A 15,570-nucleotide genomic window follows, 5' to 3' on the forward strand; every position below is an offset into this window, starting at 1 on the left:
GGCTCTTTGGTTGAACCGTACCCAGGTAAGTTAGTAACCTTGAGGGAAACCAGCTTCGATTTGAAGAATGGGAGATGAAGGCCTCATCCTACTTTGGAACGAAAAGCAATGGAGCTGTTGAAGATATAGGACTCGTTCTATTTTTTTTAATTTTGATGTGGAAATCGTATTTATTGCTTCTGGATGTCATTTCCATACTCTGTAACTTCATTCCCTAACAAGGGACTATTATAGTTAACTGTTACTTTTATAAGCCCTTTCCATTGTATCTGGACAATATGGAGGGCGCTGTGCGTGCACACCCGGGGTCGTACACCCATGGCACTAGCATTTTGAGCACTGGATAAAGTCTGCTCAAACGGGCTGATCTGGGATCAGGTCCTGACTGTCCCTATGCGGGCTTGCTTGCAGGGGCAATAGTGCCTGTCTCGTATAACTAAGAAGTTGATACGAAGGGGCACCACAAACAAAACTTAAGTAGATATATTTATTATTTATTTTTGGAAGATTTTCAGTATTTTTTTAACAATAAATATATATTAAGTAACAAGTGAAAGTGCTAATTACAAATCTCCATATGATATGGGATTGTTTTCAATTTTCTATTGCTTCCTATCAGCCCTTTAAGTACGCGTCAATAAATTTATTTGTTGCCCGTGGTACTTGTACCACTAGTAGACTAGAACAACAATAATTTCCCGGGTTACTACGTCGGTAGTAGGCCTTCATTATCACGCTATCTTTTACGGGTACGCTATTTGTTATTATAAAAAAAAATTTGCTGTATCTGTTGGACTGAACTGAAAGAGGGCACTATGGAAACGGGAATTGGCGGGAAAAAATTTTATTTACTAGGAGCCAAATTTCTCGATAATTATCGGCCTTAGACGAAACATTATAAGAATTAAAGGTGTTTATCTAAGTCTATTCTATTTGAGAAGAGCATAAAATTTAAATAATAATAACATTTCAAAAAAGTTATTAAACTTTTTCTTTCATAGGTAAAATTTTTACACTTTGATAACGTCATTTTTTAAGCTACTGCTCGTTCAAGCAAGAGCAAGAAACTCTAGGGATTGCTCTTTTCAAATAAACTTAAATGATATAGAATACATTTTGAATCATATCTGTGTGGAATCTAGACCTATGTTGTCTTTCCATACATCTTTATCTAACATGTAGTCTACAATTACACGTAGTCTCGTGTTCATAGTGCCCCCTTCGCTTCAGTATGACCGCTATATCCTCAACGAGGGCCTACCCAGTCTCATTTTAGTTAGTTATTTATTTACAATTCAATGCGTTAAGTTTAGTATTTACCGGTTAGTAAGGACACGCGTTTGAATATCATATGCGGTTCAACACCGTCACTCTCCAGTGAAATACCTTGATACACGTTTTTAAGTACATTCGCGGTAACGTCACATATATGGTCCTCCGACATATCAAAGATTTTACAGGTATTTACTTATAAAACCTTTGGTTGATTTCGTGTTTTTATTCCTCTTATTTGTTATTTTGATTTCCTCCATAATCACTACTCGCAACAGGAAAGATTTCGCTGTCGTTGTCATCTGTTCATCCAAGTTGTCAATGTCTGTGGTTCCTCTGTGGTTATTGTATATGTTGCGACCTCTTTCCACAATTTTTGCGTTATATTTCTATGCCATTTACAAAGACAATAACCTATACTATAGTATATGATCTATTATCATAAATAATATTACGCACACACTCATAACCCCGCACTGGGGAAACCCTGTATCGCGGGTAATATGGACACATATATAGACAACAAAAATTACACCGAAACTCACGAGAGAAATAAACGTACATATAAATATATCTTCCGGCCGGAGAATCGAACCCAGGACCTCTGCGGTGGCAGACCAGTATGGTAACCGTTCAGTCATGGAGGCAGTTAGTTAGCAAATAATATAAACTAATTCCTAGGATCTTTCAATTCCTAATCAATTTTATTGGCATTATTAGCAGTTGCCACGTACATTTTTTTTTTAATTTGTTTTATCAGTTTCCCGCCACTTTCTGGATTACGTCACTTTATCACTGAGGTGCACGAAAAAAGTCTACCCGCACTACGTACAGTCAAGAGCACATCAAGTTTGACACTTGGTACTTTAAACCGTTTTTATCGTAGCGGCATAGAGTTGGATTTAAGTCTTAAATGTTAAGCTTCACGTGCTTTTGACCCTGTACCATTCTCTTACTGTACGTCTAAGGCTCTATTTATATTGCGGCGGAACGGATAGGATTCCGGGGAAGATTTTACGTTACACAATTGACCATTAAGTTCATTATCTAATGTATAATATCATTACACAAAGTCGCTTCCATTACGTTTCGCCGCAATATAAATTGAGCTTTAGGCATTGACTTACAATTATATGGACGTCGGGTCCGCGCTAAAAAGTGTCCGCACTTGTAAGGCGCTAAAATCGTATACAGAGCGCGACACTCCGCTTTAGTCTTTATTTGTTCTACTGACAGCGCGATACTGCGATGACATTACAATTTAAATTTCGAATAGGTTGACTTGGGACATTTTTTTCGTGGTTTTTGTATTAGACCCGTCGTCCATTTATTTGTAAGTCAATGGCTTTAGGCCACAAATTTGCAACGTCATTGGTGCGTTCAGGGTTTGCGTATATATTGTGTTATCCAACACAAGACCGTTTGCGCGCGCGTACATAGCGCGCGCAAACGGTCTTGTGTTGGAACTCTGAACGCCCCGCTTAACGCACCATCATTCCGAATTTGCGGCCTTAGACTCAATTTACATAACGAAAATTTTTGTAACCACGTTGTACAAACATCGCCGAAATTCCAAAGACGTAGTTGCGAGAAAGCTCGCTTTCGCTCGAGCATTCCAGCGACCACGGGTGCCTTCTCGTGCAGCGATGCGATGCGAAATAAATTGTTGACAAGTACCCTACGACGATTGGCCAATCCTTCCACCACTATGTCAAGCATATGACAAGTGCATGCCAAAGTTACGATAAGAAGCAGATCTGAATGTGGTCTGGATGAAGGCACTCCAGACCACATATTCTTCAGCTGCCCTACCAGAACATGTTCCATTTATGATAGTCTTCCACTTTCTATTCCTCGCCTCGTAAATTTCAAGTTTCTGTTATCAGTTTTTACTAATCCCCTCGTAGAATTAATATCTGATTTTATTAGTACTAACAAACTTAAATTATAAAACTAATTTACTTATATTAACGTATAACGTATAATGGTGATGGTATATCGTGTTGTTTTGTATTGTTCCAGAAGCCGGAATAGACTAAAGAGCAGTGTTAATTAATTAAACATAAAAAAAAGTGTAACTTCCATGACTGATTTGACATTGACAAAATTCTTCAAGAGAAGCCAGAAACTTAAAAAAGAATAGAAGAAGCAGATCGAGGGTGCGGCGTTCGGCGGTGCTTGTGCCTAAACTGTGTTTGAAAACAAGCTTGTCGTACATTGCAAATGACACTCCGCCGAATTGAACGTGATGTGTGGAGTCGATATCGTTCACACGTTTTCAATTGTTATGAATTTATTCGCGTTAATTTTTAATGCTACTAAAAACATTCATGTGAACCAGTAGCTTGTTATCTTGGTTTGATCACAGACTACCGCCTGTAGTTGTCATTTTACGCCTTCGCAAATGGTTGGGACATAAGGAGCTTCTAATTACTATAGAAATTAAAGAAAAACCGCAATAATCGTTTGGTTTCGTATAATTTTACCTTACAAATGGTAGTTAGGTAGTTTTGTGCGCAGATCAGAGGGGACAGAGAGTGGCCTTTTCCAATTTTTTTGCCTGATGGTAAGCGACACGCCTGTGAATAGCTGTCGCAGTGTCACTCAGAGCTTTAAATCTCAAAGATCTGAGGGGCACTGCCACTGCGCCTTTCACCTTGAGACATAAGTTGACAAGTCCCATGTGCCTGTAATTTCACCAGCACCCTTACCCTTCAAAACCGGAACGCTGTATTGCTCACATTATACTTGGCGGCAGAGATAGGTAAGGCAATATTTCCCTGGACGAACTCTTCTGGCACAAGAACTTTCCACGTACCTTACCTACTATATCTAACATGGTAGATATATGTGGTAGAACATTTGTATAGGAAATGAAACAATTTTTTCGGACATAAATCGCGTATATTTTTTTTTTTCAAAGAAACCAACGTTTCAGTTAATTCAGGATAGGGTTTCTAATAACTGTTTGATAACCAATACCATCTCGGTCAGCCGTGATCATGGGATCTGTGAAGGGCTGGAAACGTTAGTTTGTGTGAAAAAAACAAATATAGTTTCATTTGCCATGTGTAATAATTGTGAAAACCTAAAAACTCGATAAGGACATTTGTAGTTGTGCAGTCAGACACCCATGATTTTTGTTTTCTAAGCGTCCAGATTTTTTTTTGTAATAATACGAAACAAGGGGACAAACATGTCGTACGCCTGGTGGCAAGCGACACGTCTATCCATAACAACTAAAGCGCTGTTCAGATCTTTAAATCGCAACTATCTGAGAGACACGACCACTACGCCCGCAACCCTATAACGTAAAGTTGACAACTCCCATGTGCCTGTAATTTCACCAGCACCCTAACCCTTCAAAACCGGAATGCAGTAATGCTCACATTACCTGCTTGGCGGAAGATATAGGTATCATATCTTATTGTCAGTGATTGGTCAAACCGTAAGTAAAATAGGTTTAGTTGATGGGCTCATGATTTTGATTACCTCTCCCGATCTGAAACAGCGTCTTTTCCGAGTCGAGGCGTATAATGTTGCGAATGGGCTACCCGATCGGATCGATTCCCATTTGAATTAAAATCAGGGCCCTGATATCCATATTTCAATATACTCTCGACCAATTACCGCTCTGCTTAAGCTGGCTACCCATTAGCGAGTTGTAACTGTAACGTGCAGATACAGTAACGAGGTTCTAGTGTGTATGATTGAAACAGTCTTCAATTAGATGGCTCACTGCGAACCGCACGTGTACCGCTCGCGGCAAGCTCGCGAACCACGTACACAGTATGATTTTTGGTTACATAACATGCAACGGTTATAGTTACTGCTCCCTAGTAAGTACTAATAATAATAATGTTCCCTAGCGCTCCGGGTATGATTACTCGGAGATGGGGTCCGACGTGATCCGCATCGTGTTAACGGAAGCTATAGCACCTACTCACTTTCAGCGTCTGTGATGCTTCCATTCCGTTTCTCTGGGTCTCCGTCGGCGTTGGTCTCCATAACGGCGCAGCACCCCGTCGAGGGGTTTCCGTGCACGCAGAATATCACCCTGCGACCTCGCGACGGGCTGTCGGTCCCGTACGACACTTTCGCGTCTTTTAAACTGAAAACACATATATGAATTTTTATCATTACGATTATCAGATTAATAATAATTGTAAACGCTGTGAAATTTTCACTCATTCTGAAAAAAAAATCATGAAAAATTTTTCATTATGATTTGTAAATGTAATTCATATGAAAAACCATTCAAAACATCTGAGTGAGAACATAATTCATTATGAAAAATCGTCCATAATATTTGAATCACAATATAATTCATATTATTATGAGAAATCGTTAATTGTTTTATAATACTAAGTGACGTGCACCTGTTGGTAAACGACACGCCGGTCTATAATTTTAAATCGCAAAGATTTCAGGGACACTGACTCTGTGCCCGTCGCCCTGAGGCATAACATTTGAGTGAAAATATAATTCATATGAAAAATCATTCAACAAACTTGAATGTAAGTTGGTTAAACGGTAAAGGTGTACAGAGGTTACCAACAGCAAGTCATGCTTGACAATTAAGATTTAAACTCTCTATGCGGCTTACGATAAGAACGCGACTGCCAAAAGTCCGAAACACCAAGCTTGATGTGCTCTTGACTGTACGTCACCTAATAAAAAAAAAATACCGAAACATATTTCTTATTCATTCAAGCAGGTACGTGACCATGACACGACCTTTCACTATTGCGGATAAAAGAGGCAACTGTTACATTAGAACTTGTTTCTATAAAAATATGTTCCAGTTCTTCAAAGTAGTTCTAGGTCGGTCAATTTCTAAGTCAACCATGCACTAAATTTTCAATGTACTAACAATGCTCAATAAACGATTTTTTGTAATCATCATAAGTCAAATTTGTGCTTAAATGCTCTATATATGTATTACATGCTATATATATGTATATAAAGAGAATGTAATTAGATAAGGTAAGCGCCACGCCCATAACAGTTACAGCAGTGAATAACAAAGTAATGAGAAAAGTCACTCTCCGCCCCTCCCTAGTTTAAGATACCACACCGCGCCCCTCATATTGACGGTCACACTGACGAAACGGCAACAAAGCTGTCAGGGAGTCGTTCGCTAAGGATGATTTTGAACCGTGAACAAAAAAAAAAGGATGACGTTCTGAATTCGATTGTTTTCTTTGTATATACGACGCGATAACTCCAGTGATTGTGAACCGATATTGATGATTATTTTTTGTTGGAAAGAGGATGCCTCAGTAATGGTCCCATTTAAATTTGGAGAAAATATCTTAACTCTGAAGGTGGCAAACTAGGGAATAAATCCGGTCGCACTTTCCGGTAACCGATTTCAATAAAACTAGCTATACAGATGTAATTTCACAAACTTTTGAGGGCCATTTTTTTTAATAAAAAAGTTATGATGTTTAAATTTGGAATTTTCAATAGAATGCCATTTCTTAACAGATTACGTATTCAAAGATTTTTATTTTATCAGGTAGTTGTTTTTTATAATAGCAAGTGACGAGACGAACTACTCGTGCGCCTGGTGGTAATCGACACGCCTATTCATAACAGTTGCAGTGCCACTCAGAGCTTTAAATCGCAGAGATCTTATGGGCACTGCCACTGCGCTAGTCACCATGAGACATAAGTTGACAAGGTGCATGTGCCTGTAATTTCACCACCACCCTTACCCTTCAAAATCAAAACAGTAATGGTCTCATTACTGCATGGCAGCAGAAATAGGTAAGCTACCTCACTATGGGCAAAAAATACTATTTAAAAATACAAAAGGTAGTAGTATAGTATTTATACAGGTATATATTACATTATAAACATCTTGTACAACAAGATCAAACACCTTATTCCATGACATTTTTCGAAACATAATTTTACCAAAAAGAAAGTTTAGTATTTCAAACTTTAGTATTTCAAAGCCAAAGTAAAATAAACATTTATTCGATAAGTACAATTTTTACACTTGAAAACGTCATTTTTTAAGCTACTGCTCGTTCACTACGCTGACCGCTCTGACAAGAACAAGCAAGAAGCTCCAGGGATTGCTCTTTTCAAATAAACTTAAATGCTATGGAATACAAATTGAATCATAATTGTATGGAATCTAGACTCTTGTTGTCTTTCCATACATCTTTATCTACACATACTCTTCAATTTTATAATATGACTTTTCAATTAAAATACTTTTAATGTAAGTATTAAACTTAGGAAATTATATGATAATCTTAATATATTCTCCGGAATCTTATTGTAGAAAAGTATATGGTTCCCCATAAAAGAATCGTGGTACCATAAGTTTGGACTTAGTTCTAAGGTTAATATTATGGATATCTTCTTTCTTAATGAAATTATGTATATTTTACGGGCATACAAAATATTTGAGTAAATGTACTGTGATGCCACAGTCATGATACCAGTCTCCTTAAATTTTGCTCTGAGAGAAACCCGAGAACTTAAACGGTACACAGTACGTTTGGTAGTAAGTACAACCAAACGTACTAGCGCTGTTCCCTGACGACCCCTACTTTCTCTTGTAACCGCACAGAGCATCACCACCAGTTAGAACGATCTATTTCATTTTTTAAAATTTTTACTCGAAAGTAAAATCTGATCATGGTACAAAAGTTGCTTTCCTTGAGATTGCTTATTCAGCAGATGGTAAAACATTCTATTTATTTTAAATTTCTTATCAAAGTGTTAACTTGGATGAATTACTTTAAGAATATGAAGAAATGTGACGTGAAATAAGAATTTTACGTTTTAGCTCTTGCCTAGTTATTAATATATTTTTGTATATTTTTAGAAGTCGGGAGTAAAGAAATTGCGTAACAATGTATTTTAGAATAGATGCAAGTACACAACGTAATTGATTCAGTTAGACCATAGATTATGTAACGTTCTTGTACGTGCGTTCCATTTCAAGCATGAATGTTTATCTACCTAAAGTATTGGTTATTTTATAATACACACATAAAACATTAAAGCTATAAAATACCTAATCAAATAATCAATTAAACATTAATAACATAAAGTAAAAAATGAAACGCAATGTGACAAAAATATTTAGACAATATTTAAATGAGAGATACGAAAGTTAGCAAAGGAACGTTTTGACAAGAGGTCTAATGTGAATGTCTTTGAGATTGAGAACAGTGTGAACATTTGTGGTAAATTTCTGCCATTTGGGCAGATTTAATTTTTATTGCGACAGAACAACTTAACAAAAAAATGTGCCAGAGATTGGCAGATTTAGGAATATTCAGCAAGTTCTTTATTATTTTTAGGAACAAATGAAAACTTGTTGTTTTCTGCTACTACGAACAAACATCTGGAAGAGAAATACAGGAAAATATTATAAACATAGCCTAAATCAAGTTTATAAGCTCCAGCTTCTACAGGTTGCACTCAATTAGCTTTTTTGATGCTTTGATAATTAATCACAAGTATTGATAGGTCTTTAAAGCACGTCGTCAAAAACAATGGGTCACAAAATACACGGGATGTCGCCATCCTTCTTTGTATATACAATCCATTTTTTGCATTTCCGTAACTTTGTGCATTATGATACGAGCTTGAGAAGGTAAGGCGACGATATATTGTTTATGGTGCTAACAATTTACCCCTGTGAGGTTGTTAAAATTTTACACATAACCCTTTACAGTAAGTATAATAAATAACTAAGCAATAGTAAAAACACCTACAATAAAATTTATATAAAAGATAAACAAATCAAACAGTAACCTTGACGCGACTTAGTCTCTTTGAGACGGTGATAATATAATTACAATACAATTTAATAAACAAATAATCTCTGATATGATACAATGTAGTGTATGGATGATATAGGAAGCTAAAGTAATATTGTGTGGTGCCATCATTATATCTACGGTACGTTGTCCCAGTAATAGTTGTTAAATAAATTCATGCCTAGAGATACTTATATGACTATAAAGGACTATCTACACACATCAAGATCGTGCCCGGGTAATAGAAATAGAAACGGAAATAGGCACAGATACAGACACACACACACAGAAACCGAAAGAGAAATTATTTATTCCTTGAGAAATCACGGGACGTGGACGGGCCGTGCTAGTTCACACATGTCGATGTTCGGCGCCAGGACCCTGATGTGTGTGGATAGTTCCGAATGGTTTGTGGACAGATTCTTTCGAGTTGTATCTTTCCTTGACAAATGATAATAAAAAAATTGTTGTTTAGCTTTGCCTCATACGCGCCGAAATTCAGTCGCGTAATTACGGCACTTTGAATCTTGCTACGTCCCTCTCCCTCCCCCTTATCACGACGAAGGGGTCCACACCGCCCCGTCGTCCTCCTCGTGGTTGCCAAACTTATTGGCGAACGGAGACCCCGCTCCGATCACCCGCAGCCGCAAAGGTACGCCGCCGCCGAGCGGGACCAGGCCAGTCCCGCTTTAAGTTGGCGGCCTTCCGAGCCTTGACCAAACATATTATAGGCAATAATAAAAATCTACGGCGATACAGAAGAGCAACGTTTTCACTATAATTTCTAGCATTCCTAGCCTCAAATTATTTAGCATATTTTGGCAAACGAGTCTAAAATGTCCTGGGGCCTTACCATGAACTCTTATTACAGTTCAGTATAGGTTCGTAACGACAAAAAAGCGGGATGGTGATATACACTTCATGTAGCCCTGTCTCACAACCATTCATTTTAGGTCTCAAACTGAATCGTAATAAGAGTTCATGGTAAGGCCCCTGATGTCTGTAACAAATTCACGCCGAATTTAATGAACACCGAACTCCCGATAAACTTTTATGAAATTTGGGAGAACCTTATCTTATTTATAAAAATGTAACGGATTGGATAAATAAATTTAAAAAAACTGCTTACCACATTTAATTATAATATTGACTTTCTCTTTTATAAATATGACAAACCACCAAACGATAAAATGCGTGGAATAATGTTGTAACAATGTATACTTTTAAAACGTTATGTAACAAAAATGCAATGATTTTTATTTTTCAACTATTCATTTCCGTCCTTTGGTGGCTTGTTGAGGCCGAAATATAAATTTGGACAACCGAGGTCGAAATACCTTTTTGATAGTAACTTCCAAGAACTTTTCAGGAAACTTTCTTGTAAACTATATCGTTAGAGAAAACAGTCCAACACTAATGATTTTGCTGTTATAATTGATGCAAAAAGCCGTGGGAGCCTAATGGTTTGACCTACCGGCTCTCAAGTAAAGGCCGCGGGTTCGAATCAGGGCTCGCACCTCATGAGTTTCTCGAAATTTATGTGCGAAATTGAATTTGAAACTTATCATGAGTCGCGAAGGACAACATCGTGATACCTGCACGTCGAAAAGGTTCACAACCCTCGGAAGAAGTATGAAATACTCAACCCCCACAGGGCAAGCGTGGTGGACTAAAACCCCTCGCCTGAGAGGAGATCCGTACCCAGAGGTGGAACGTATAAATGGGTTGGTAATATTTATTAATTTGTAATGAAGATTTATAGAAGATTAAGCATGTTTTAAAGTGATAAACGATACGATTAGTTTTTATTCTTTCCTACTGTGATTGTGTACCTATAGTTAAACGCAAATATCGATAAACCACTGAAAATTGTTTCTAGAATAAATAACTCCATCAAAATTAAATTAACCGACTGAGTCGACATAAACACCCGATTGCTCGTTGCAATCACTTATAAATCCCAAGTGTAGCGATGCAATCGTGCGTTTGTATCGATGCAGTAGCGCGCTTGCATCGCTGTTTACAATCGCGCGAGTGTGTAAAGGTAGACGATTAGCGACTGCATCTAAGGACACGGAAAAAGTATCGATACTTTTTGGTATCGAGTACTTTTCCTTCCGATACCGATACTTTTATACTCGATACTTTTCATTCGATATTTTTTTTATTGATATACAATTATTTTTTATGTGAAATTACTCCACTAATTTGTTATAATTATTAATACAAAGATCGAAGAATTAGAAAAAATTCCTTCGATACGGTCGGATTCGAACCGACGTCTTCTAGCATACCATGCCAGACGCTGTACCAACTAAGCCGCGGAACGAACCACCGGATTCCAGGAATTTTTGTAAGTGTTTGTTGTCGGGTCTTTGTATTTGGTGTTTTCGATCGATGAGAAATCTTAAATATCGTATCGTTTTGAATAATTCCTACTTAGGACACCTCATATCGTAACGTAAGCCGCCTTGCGATTTTCTTTGAAATGGCAACCGTTATCACAAATGACATGGCTGTATAGTGTATGCCACCATTTGCCTCTTTATAAAATTGAAAATGAAGAAAAATGATTAGAAACATTATATTTGAGTAGGTACATCGCAGTACCGACCGGCAAAGTTTGTTCCTTCTTCAGAACGTTTGTTCTCAAAATACAATATCAAAAACGAGAAACTGACTGTTACCAAATAGATTTTTGTTTTTACGTGATTATATAGAGGTGGAGCAGGAAATTTAAGTAACACAAATTATGTGAAACGACGATTGATTGAATTGATCAATTTAATCAGTCTTTTATTATTTGTTTCAATTAAAAATCATAAATCAAATAAAAGACTTATTTTATTATTTATATTCAAGTGGTTTATTCTGTCTTTAAGTAGGAAAAATAACACAGGGTTTGATTCGATACTTGTCCCTAACTGCTTCGCGTTTGCATCACTGCTGTTAAAAGTTGCCATGTGTAATCGCTCTAATAATAATAATAATAGCGTAAGGATAGTAACGTATACTATTGTACTGTATTTAAATTCTTTGGATGCGGTTCATACGAATGAAAGATTTGATACACACGCGTAGCATATTCCACGAGCAAACAGGCCGTAAATCTGCAATTTAAATGTACAGTGACAGGTCGTTACAAATTTTTTAGGATTATGTCTTAGTAGTTTACAAGATGATATAATAACTAGTTAAATAATTATTGCATATTCATATAAATTTGATTTTCAAGATTACAATTTGCTACCGATATCGTCACGTAATGATAAACCAGTGAAGGTCGAATAGGTCAATAAACTGTAGTTTTTTTGTGGGCCATACAGGGGAGATATGCAGGTATGAACGATGATCATGATAAGCAGAGACCTAAAAAGAAAAAAGCGTAAAAAATATATTTTTTGTTATCAGAACTTTAATTTTTTTTAATTTTTATTCAAAACACTTGAAACGAACGTCAAACTGTCGTATTCGAAACCCAACCGAAATGACGTCACACCCGTACGATGATTCGAACTTCTCGACCGACAAAGGCTACAACCGTTACACAGTTATCGAATGAAAGTTACCGAACATCCTATTGTTTACAAAACAAGAATGTAATATTGAAATCTCTTGTTATTTTAAATAAAATCTAGATATTGTTCAATTATTTTATTTATTTTAATGCAAGACTAATACATTCCTGTATATTGTAGACCTTTAAAGACTTAAAAATGTATATAAAAGGATTTTTATTTTTCTTACCTATTTCACCGACTAACTCCGTAATCGCTGTTGGATAACTACATCGTATCCGAATCCGAATCGCACGTTTAACAATAGTTCGGAAAGCGCCCTTCGATTCGAGAACGGTGTCCAATCTAACGATTCGGTTAAAATATCAAACGTTCTGAATCAGGGTCCAGATGCGTTACGACAGCTTTCTTACAAGCATTATAAAAGGGAAGGCATTCTTTTTATCGCATCGATCGTATACACTGTACCTATTATCGCGCCCAGAACTTAGCCACGCGATCACCCCACAAGTAGCCGCCTGTTGAACTGTGCATGGAATATGTTTGCCATCTTGGTGCAAGGATTGGCCAATCGGTGTAATGGCGGTACTTCAAACGGCTATTCGCTACTTGGAAAAATATTTGACGTACAGACAAACATGCAAACACTGTCACTTGAAACCAAATACAATGAATAATGACCATAGTGTGGACTTTGTACTTGCGTATTTGGCTCCCTTCACTGTAACGCGAGTTTTGTGTTTACTGTATTTGTCAAACAAGACAAATACTTTGTCAAACATCAGACATACTATCTACACATGGTGTTTGCCAAATATATAAAATACCCAAATACAAATAGACATGTGAAGTGCCACTACAGAGACTTGCCGATTGTATTCCAGGGTGCGACAAACGTACTAGCAATACGATAGTGGCGTTAATGTTAAAAAAATTATATTTTTTCCGATGTGATATATAGAAATGTTATATCGATTTTGCTATATATAGGTACAAAACATCGATATTTTCGATATATCGTAAATAATTCTAAAATGTAAAAGGAAAGAAATTTTACTAAGAGTAAATAAGTAAAACCACCAGTTTTGACACAATAATCAAATGTTTTCTTCAATAAAAAAAGATAAGTTTATGATTTAGTAACTAGTTAACATTTAATAAGAATTGAGGATTTTGGCGTAGTTAAAAATGTGAAATCAAGTTATTTACAATGACTGATTTTTTAGTTATTTACAGTTTATTTACACTTACGTGTTACGGAGCAAGTGTTCAAAATGTCCACCGTTTTCCACAATGCATGGTCTAGCACGGCATAGTAAATTTTGTTTTAAATTGTTCAACACTAACACATTTTGTCTCACAGTATAGAATGCTCACATAATCCTCTCACGCAACACTTCGACTCTGTTCACCTCCTCCGCGTAAACTCCGATTTGGTAACATTTCTCCGAATATTTCAATAGCTTGCCTCACACCATCACCACTTATTGCGTAAACTCGCACTATCTCAATCAGTTCGACGTTGGAATAAATATCCATTTTGCGTCGATCGGGCGAGCGGAAGTAAAAATAATTTTAGTGTCTTCGTTAGACCAAGGTCGCGCGTGCACTGTCTCTGCAAACCGCGCCCCCACCTGCTTTGTTTTTCGCCGCCGTGCGAGAACAAAGTCATGCCGCCGTCCGCCGCTGCGTCGTCGGAGCAATAATAGTGATGTGCATAGATTTCGACAACTAATGTTGTTCATAAGTAGTAGTCGATAAAAAAAATAAAAAATATATTTTTTGTAAAGTTTATTTTTTGTAATTATAACAAACTAGTGGAGTAATTTCACAAAAAATAATTGAATATCAATTCAATAAAAATTTAATTAATACATTAAAAATATTTTGATCGAAAAATCATATTACAAAACTGAAGACTATGTGGTAGATAAAGATGTATGGAAAGACGACATGACTCCCGAATCCACACAAATTTAATTCAAAGTGTATTCCATAGCATTTAAGTTTATTTGAAAAAAGCAATCCCTAGAATTTCTTGCTCGTTCTTCTCGGGGAGGTCAGAGTAGTGAACGAGCAGTAGCTTAAATGTGACGTTTTCAAGTGTAAATTTATTTTACCTATGGAATCATTGACTTACAATTATATGGACGTCGCTAAAAAGTGTCCGAACTTATAGTGCGTTAAAATCGTATACAGAGCGTCATTCACGCTTTACTCTTCGTTTGTTCGACTGACAGCGAAGAAAGCAAAATTAGACAGTACTGCGATGACATTACAATTTAAATTCAACGTTTGAGCTTTTTCATATTCCTTTACATGTCACTACGTTTAAATAGGTTGGCTTGGGACATTTTTGTCGTGGTTTTTATATTAGACCCGTCGTCCATTTATTTGTAAGTCAATGTATGGAATAAATAATCTTTGACTTTGATATAACCTCAATTGTTTTCCGCATAACAGTGAAAATACTTACATTGCTGCTTGGCAAAAGAATTGGAAAGATGGCAGTACTTCCCTGGACGAAGTTTTTTACAAGTAGCTCTACTTCTACTGAATTTCTTTTGCGGTAGTAAAAACTCCGAGCATAACCCTCTCCAATGCCCTTTGAACTCATATAGAATAAGAAAAAAAATCCTCTATCTAGCAAAAGTGGCCATAGGACAAATCTAAGGCTTCTAATCTTGAAGGCCTATATAATTTATTATATCAACGTGGATTGTATTGTAAATTCTGATTGTAAACGTGCATGAGTAATAAATTTTGTTACGTGTATAATTATTTCACAATTGCGATATAGTATTATAACGACTAATGGTTACTAAAATTGAGTGTTGATAACGGACAGCGTGATTAATTGGCATATTTTGATTTTCTTTAATACGTAATATGGCCCTACTTCTCACGAAGAAATGTTAATATTGTAGTGATGTACATATTTATTATGTTAGTGACATAAGACATTGTCGCCACATCCGCAATTAATTTTC

The 15,570-nt window shown here is 36.6% G+C and overlaps 1 protein-coding gene across 1 annotated transcript in view; it reads right to left on the minus strand.

Annotated features, from left to right (window-relative positions):
- The window catches only part of LOC113229900, a 48,110-nt gene that overhangs the window by 11,983 nt on the left and 20,557 nt on the right, over positions 1 to 15,570 (minus strand). Inside the window, exon 2 of the mRNA XM_026463591.1 lies at positions 5,220 to 5,383. Coding sequence (XP_026319376.1) covers positions 5,220 to 5,383 — 164 coding nt within the window. The remainder of the gene's footprint in view (positions 1 to 5,219; positions 5,384 to 15,570) is intronic.

The sequence above is a fragment of the Hyposmocoma kahamanoa genome, unplaced genomic scaffold, assembly GCF_003589595.1.
Source record: "Hyposmocoma kahamanoa isolate Upper Pololo Valley unplaced genomic scaffold, ASM358959v1 63, whole genome shotgun sequence".
Taxonomy (NCBI): domain Eukaryota; kingdom Metazoa; phylum Arthropoda; class Insecta; order Lepidoptera; family Cosmopterigidae; genus Hyposmocoma; species Hyposmocoma kahamanoa.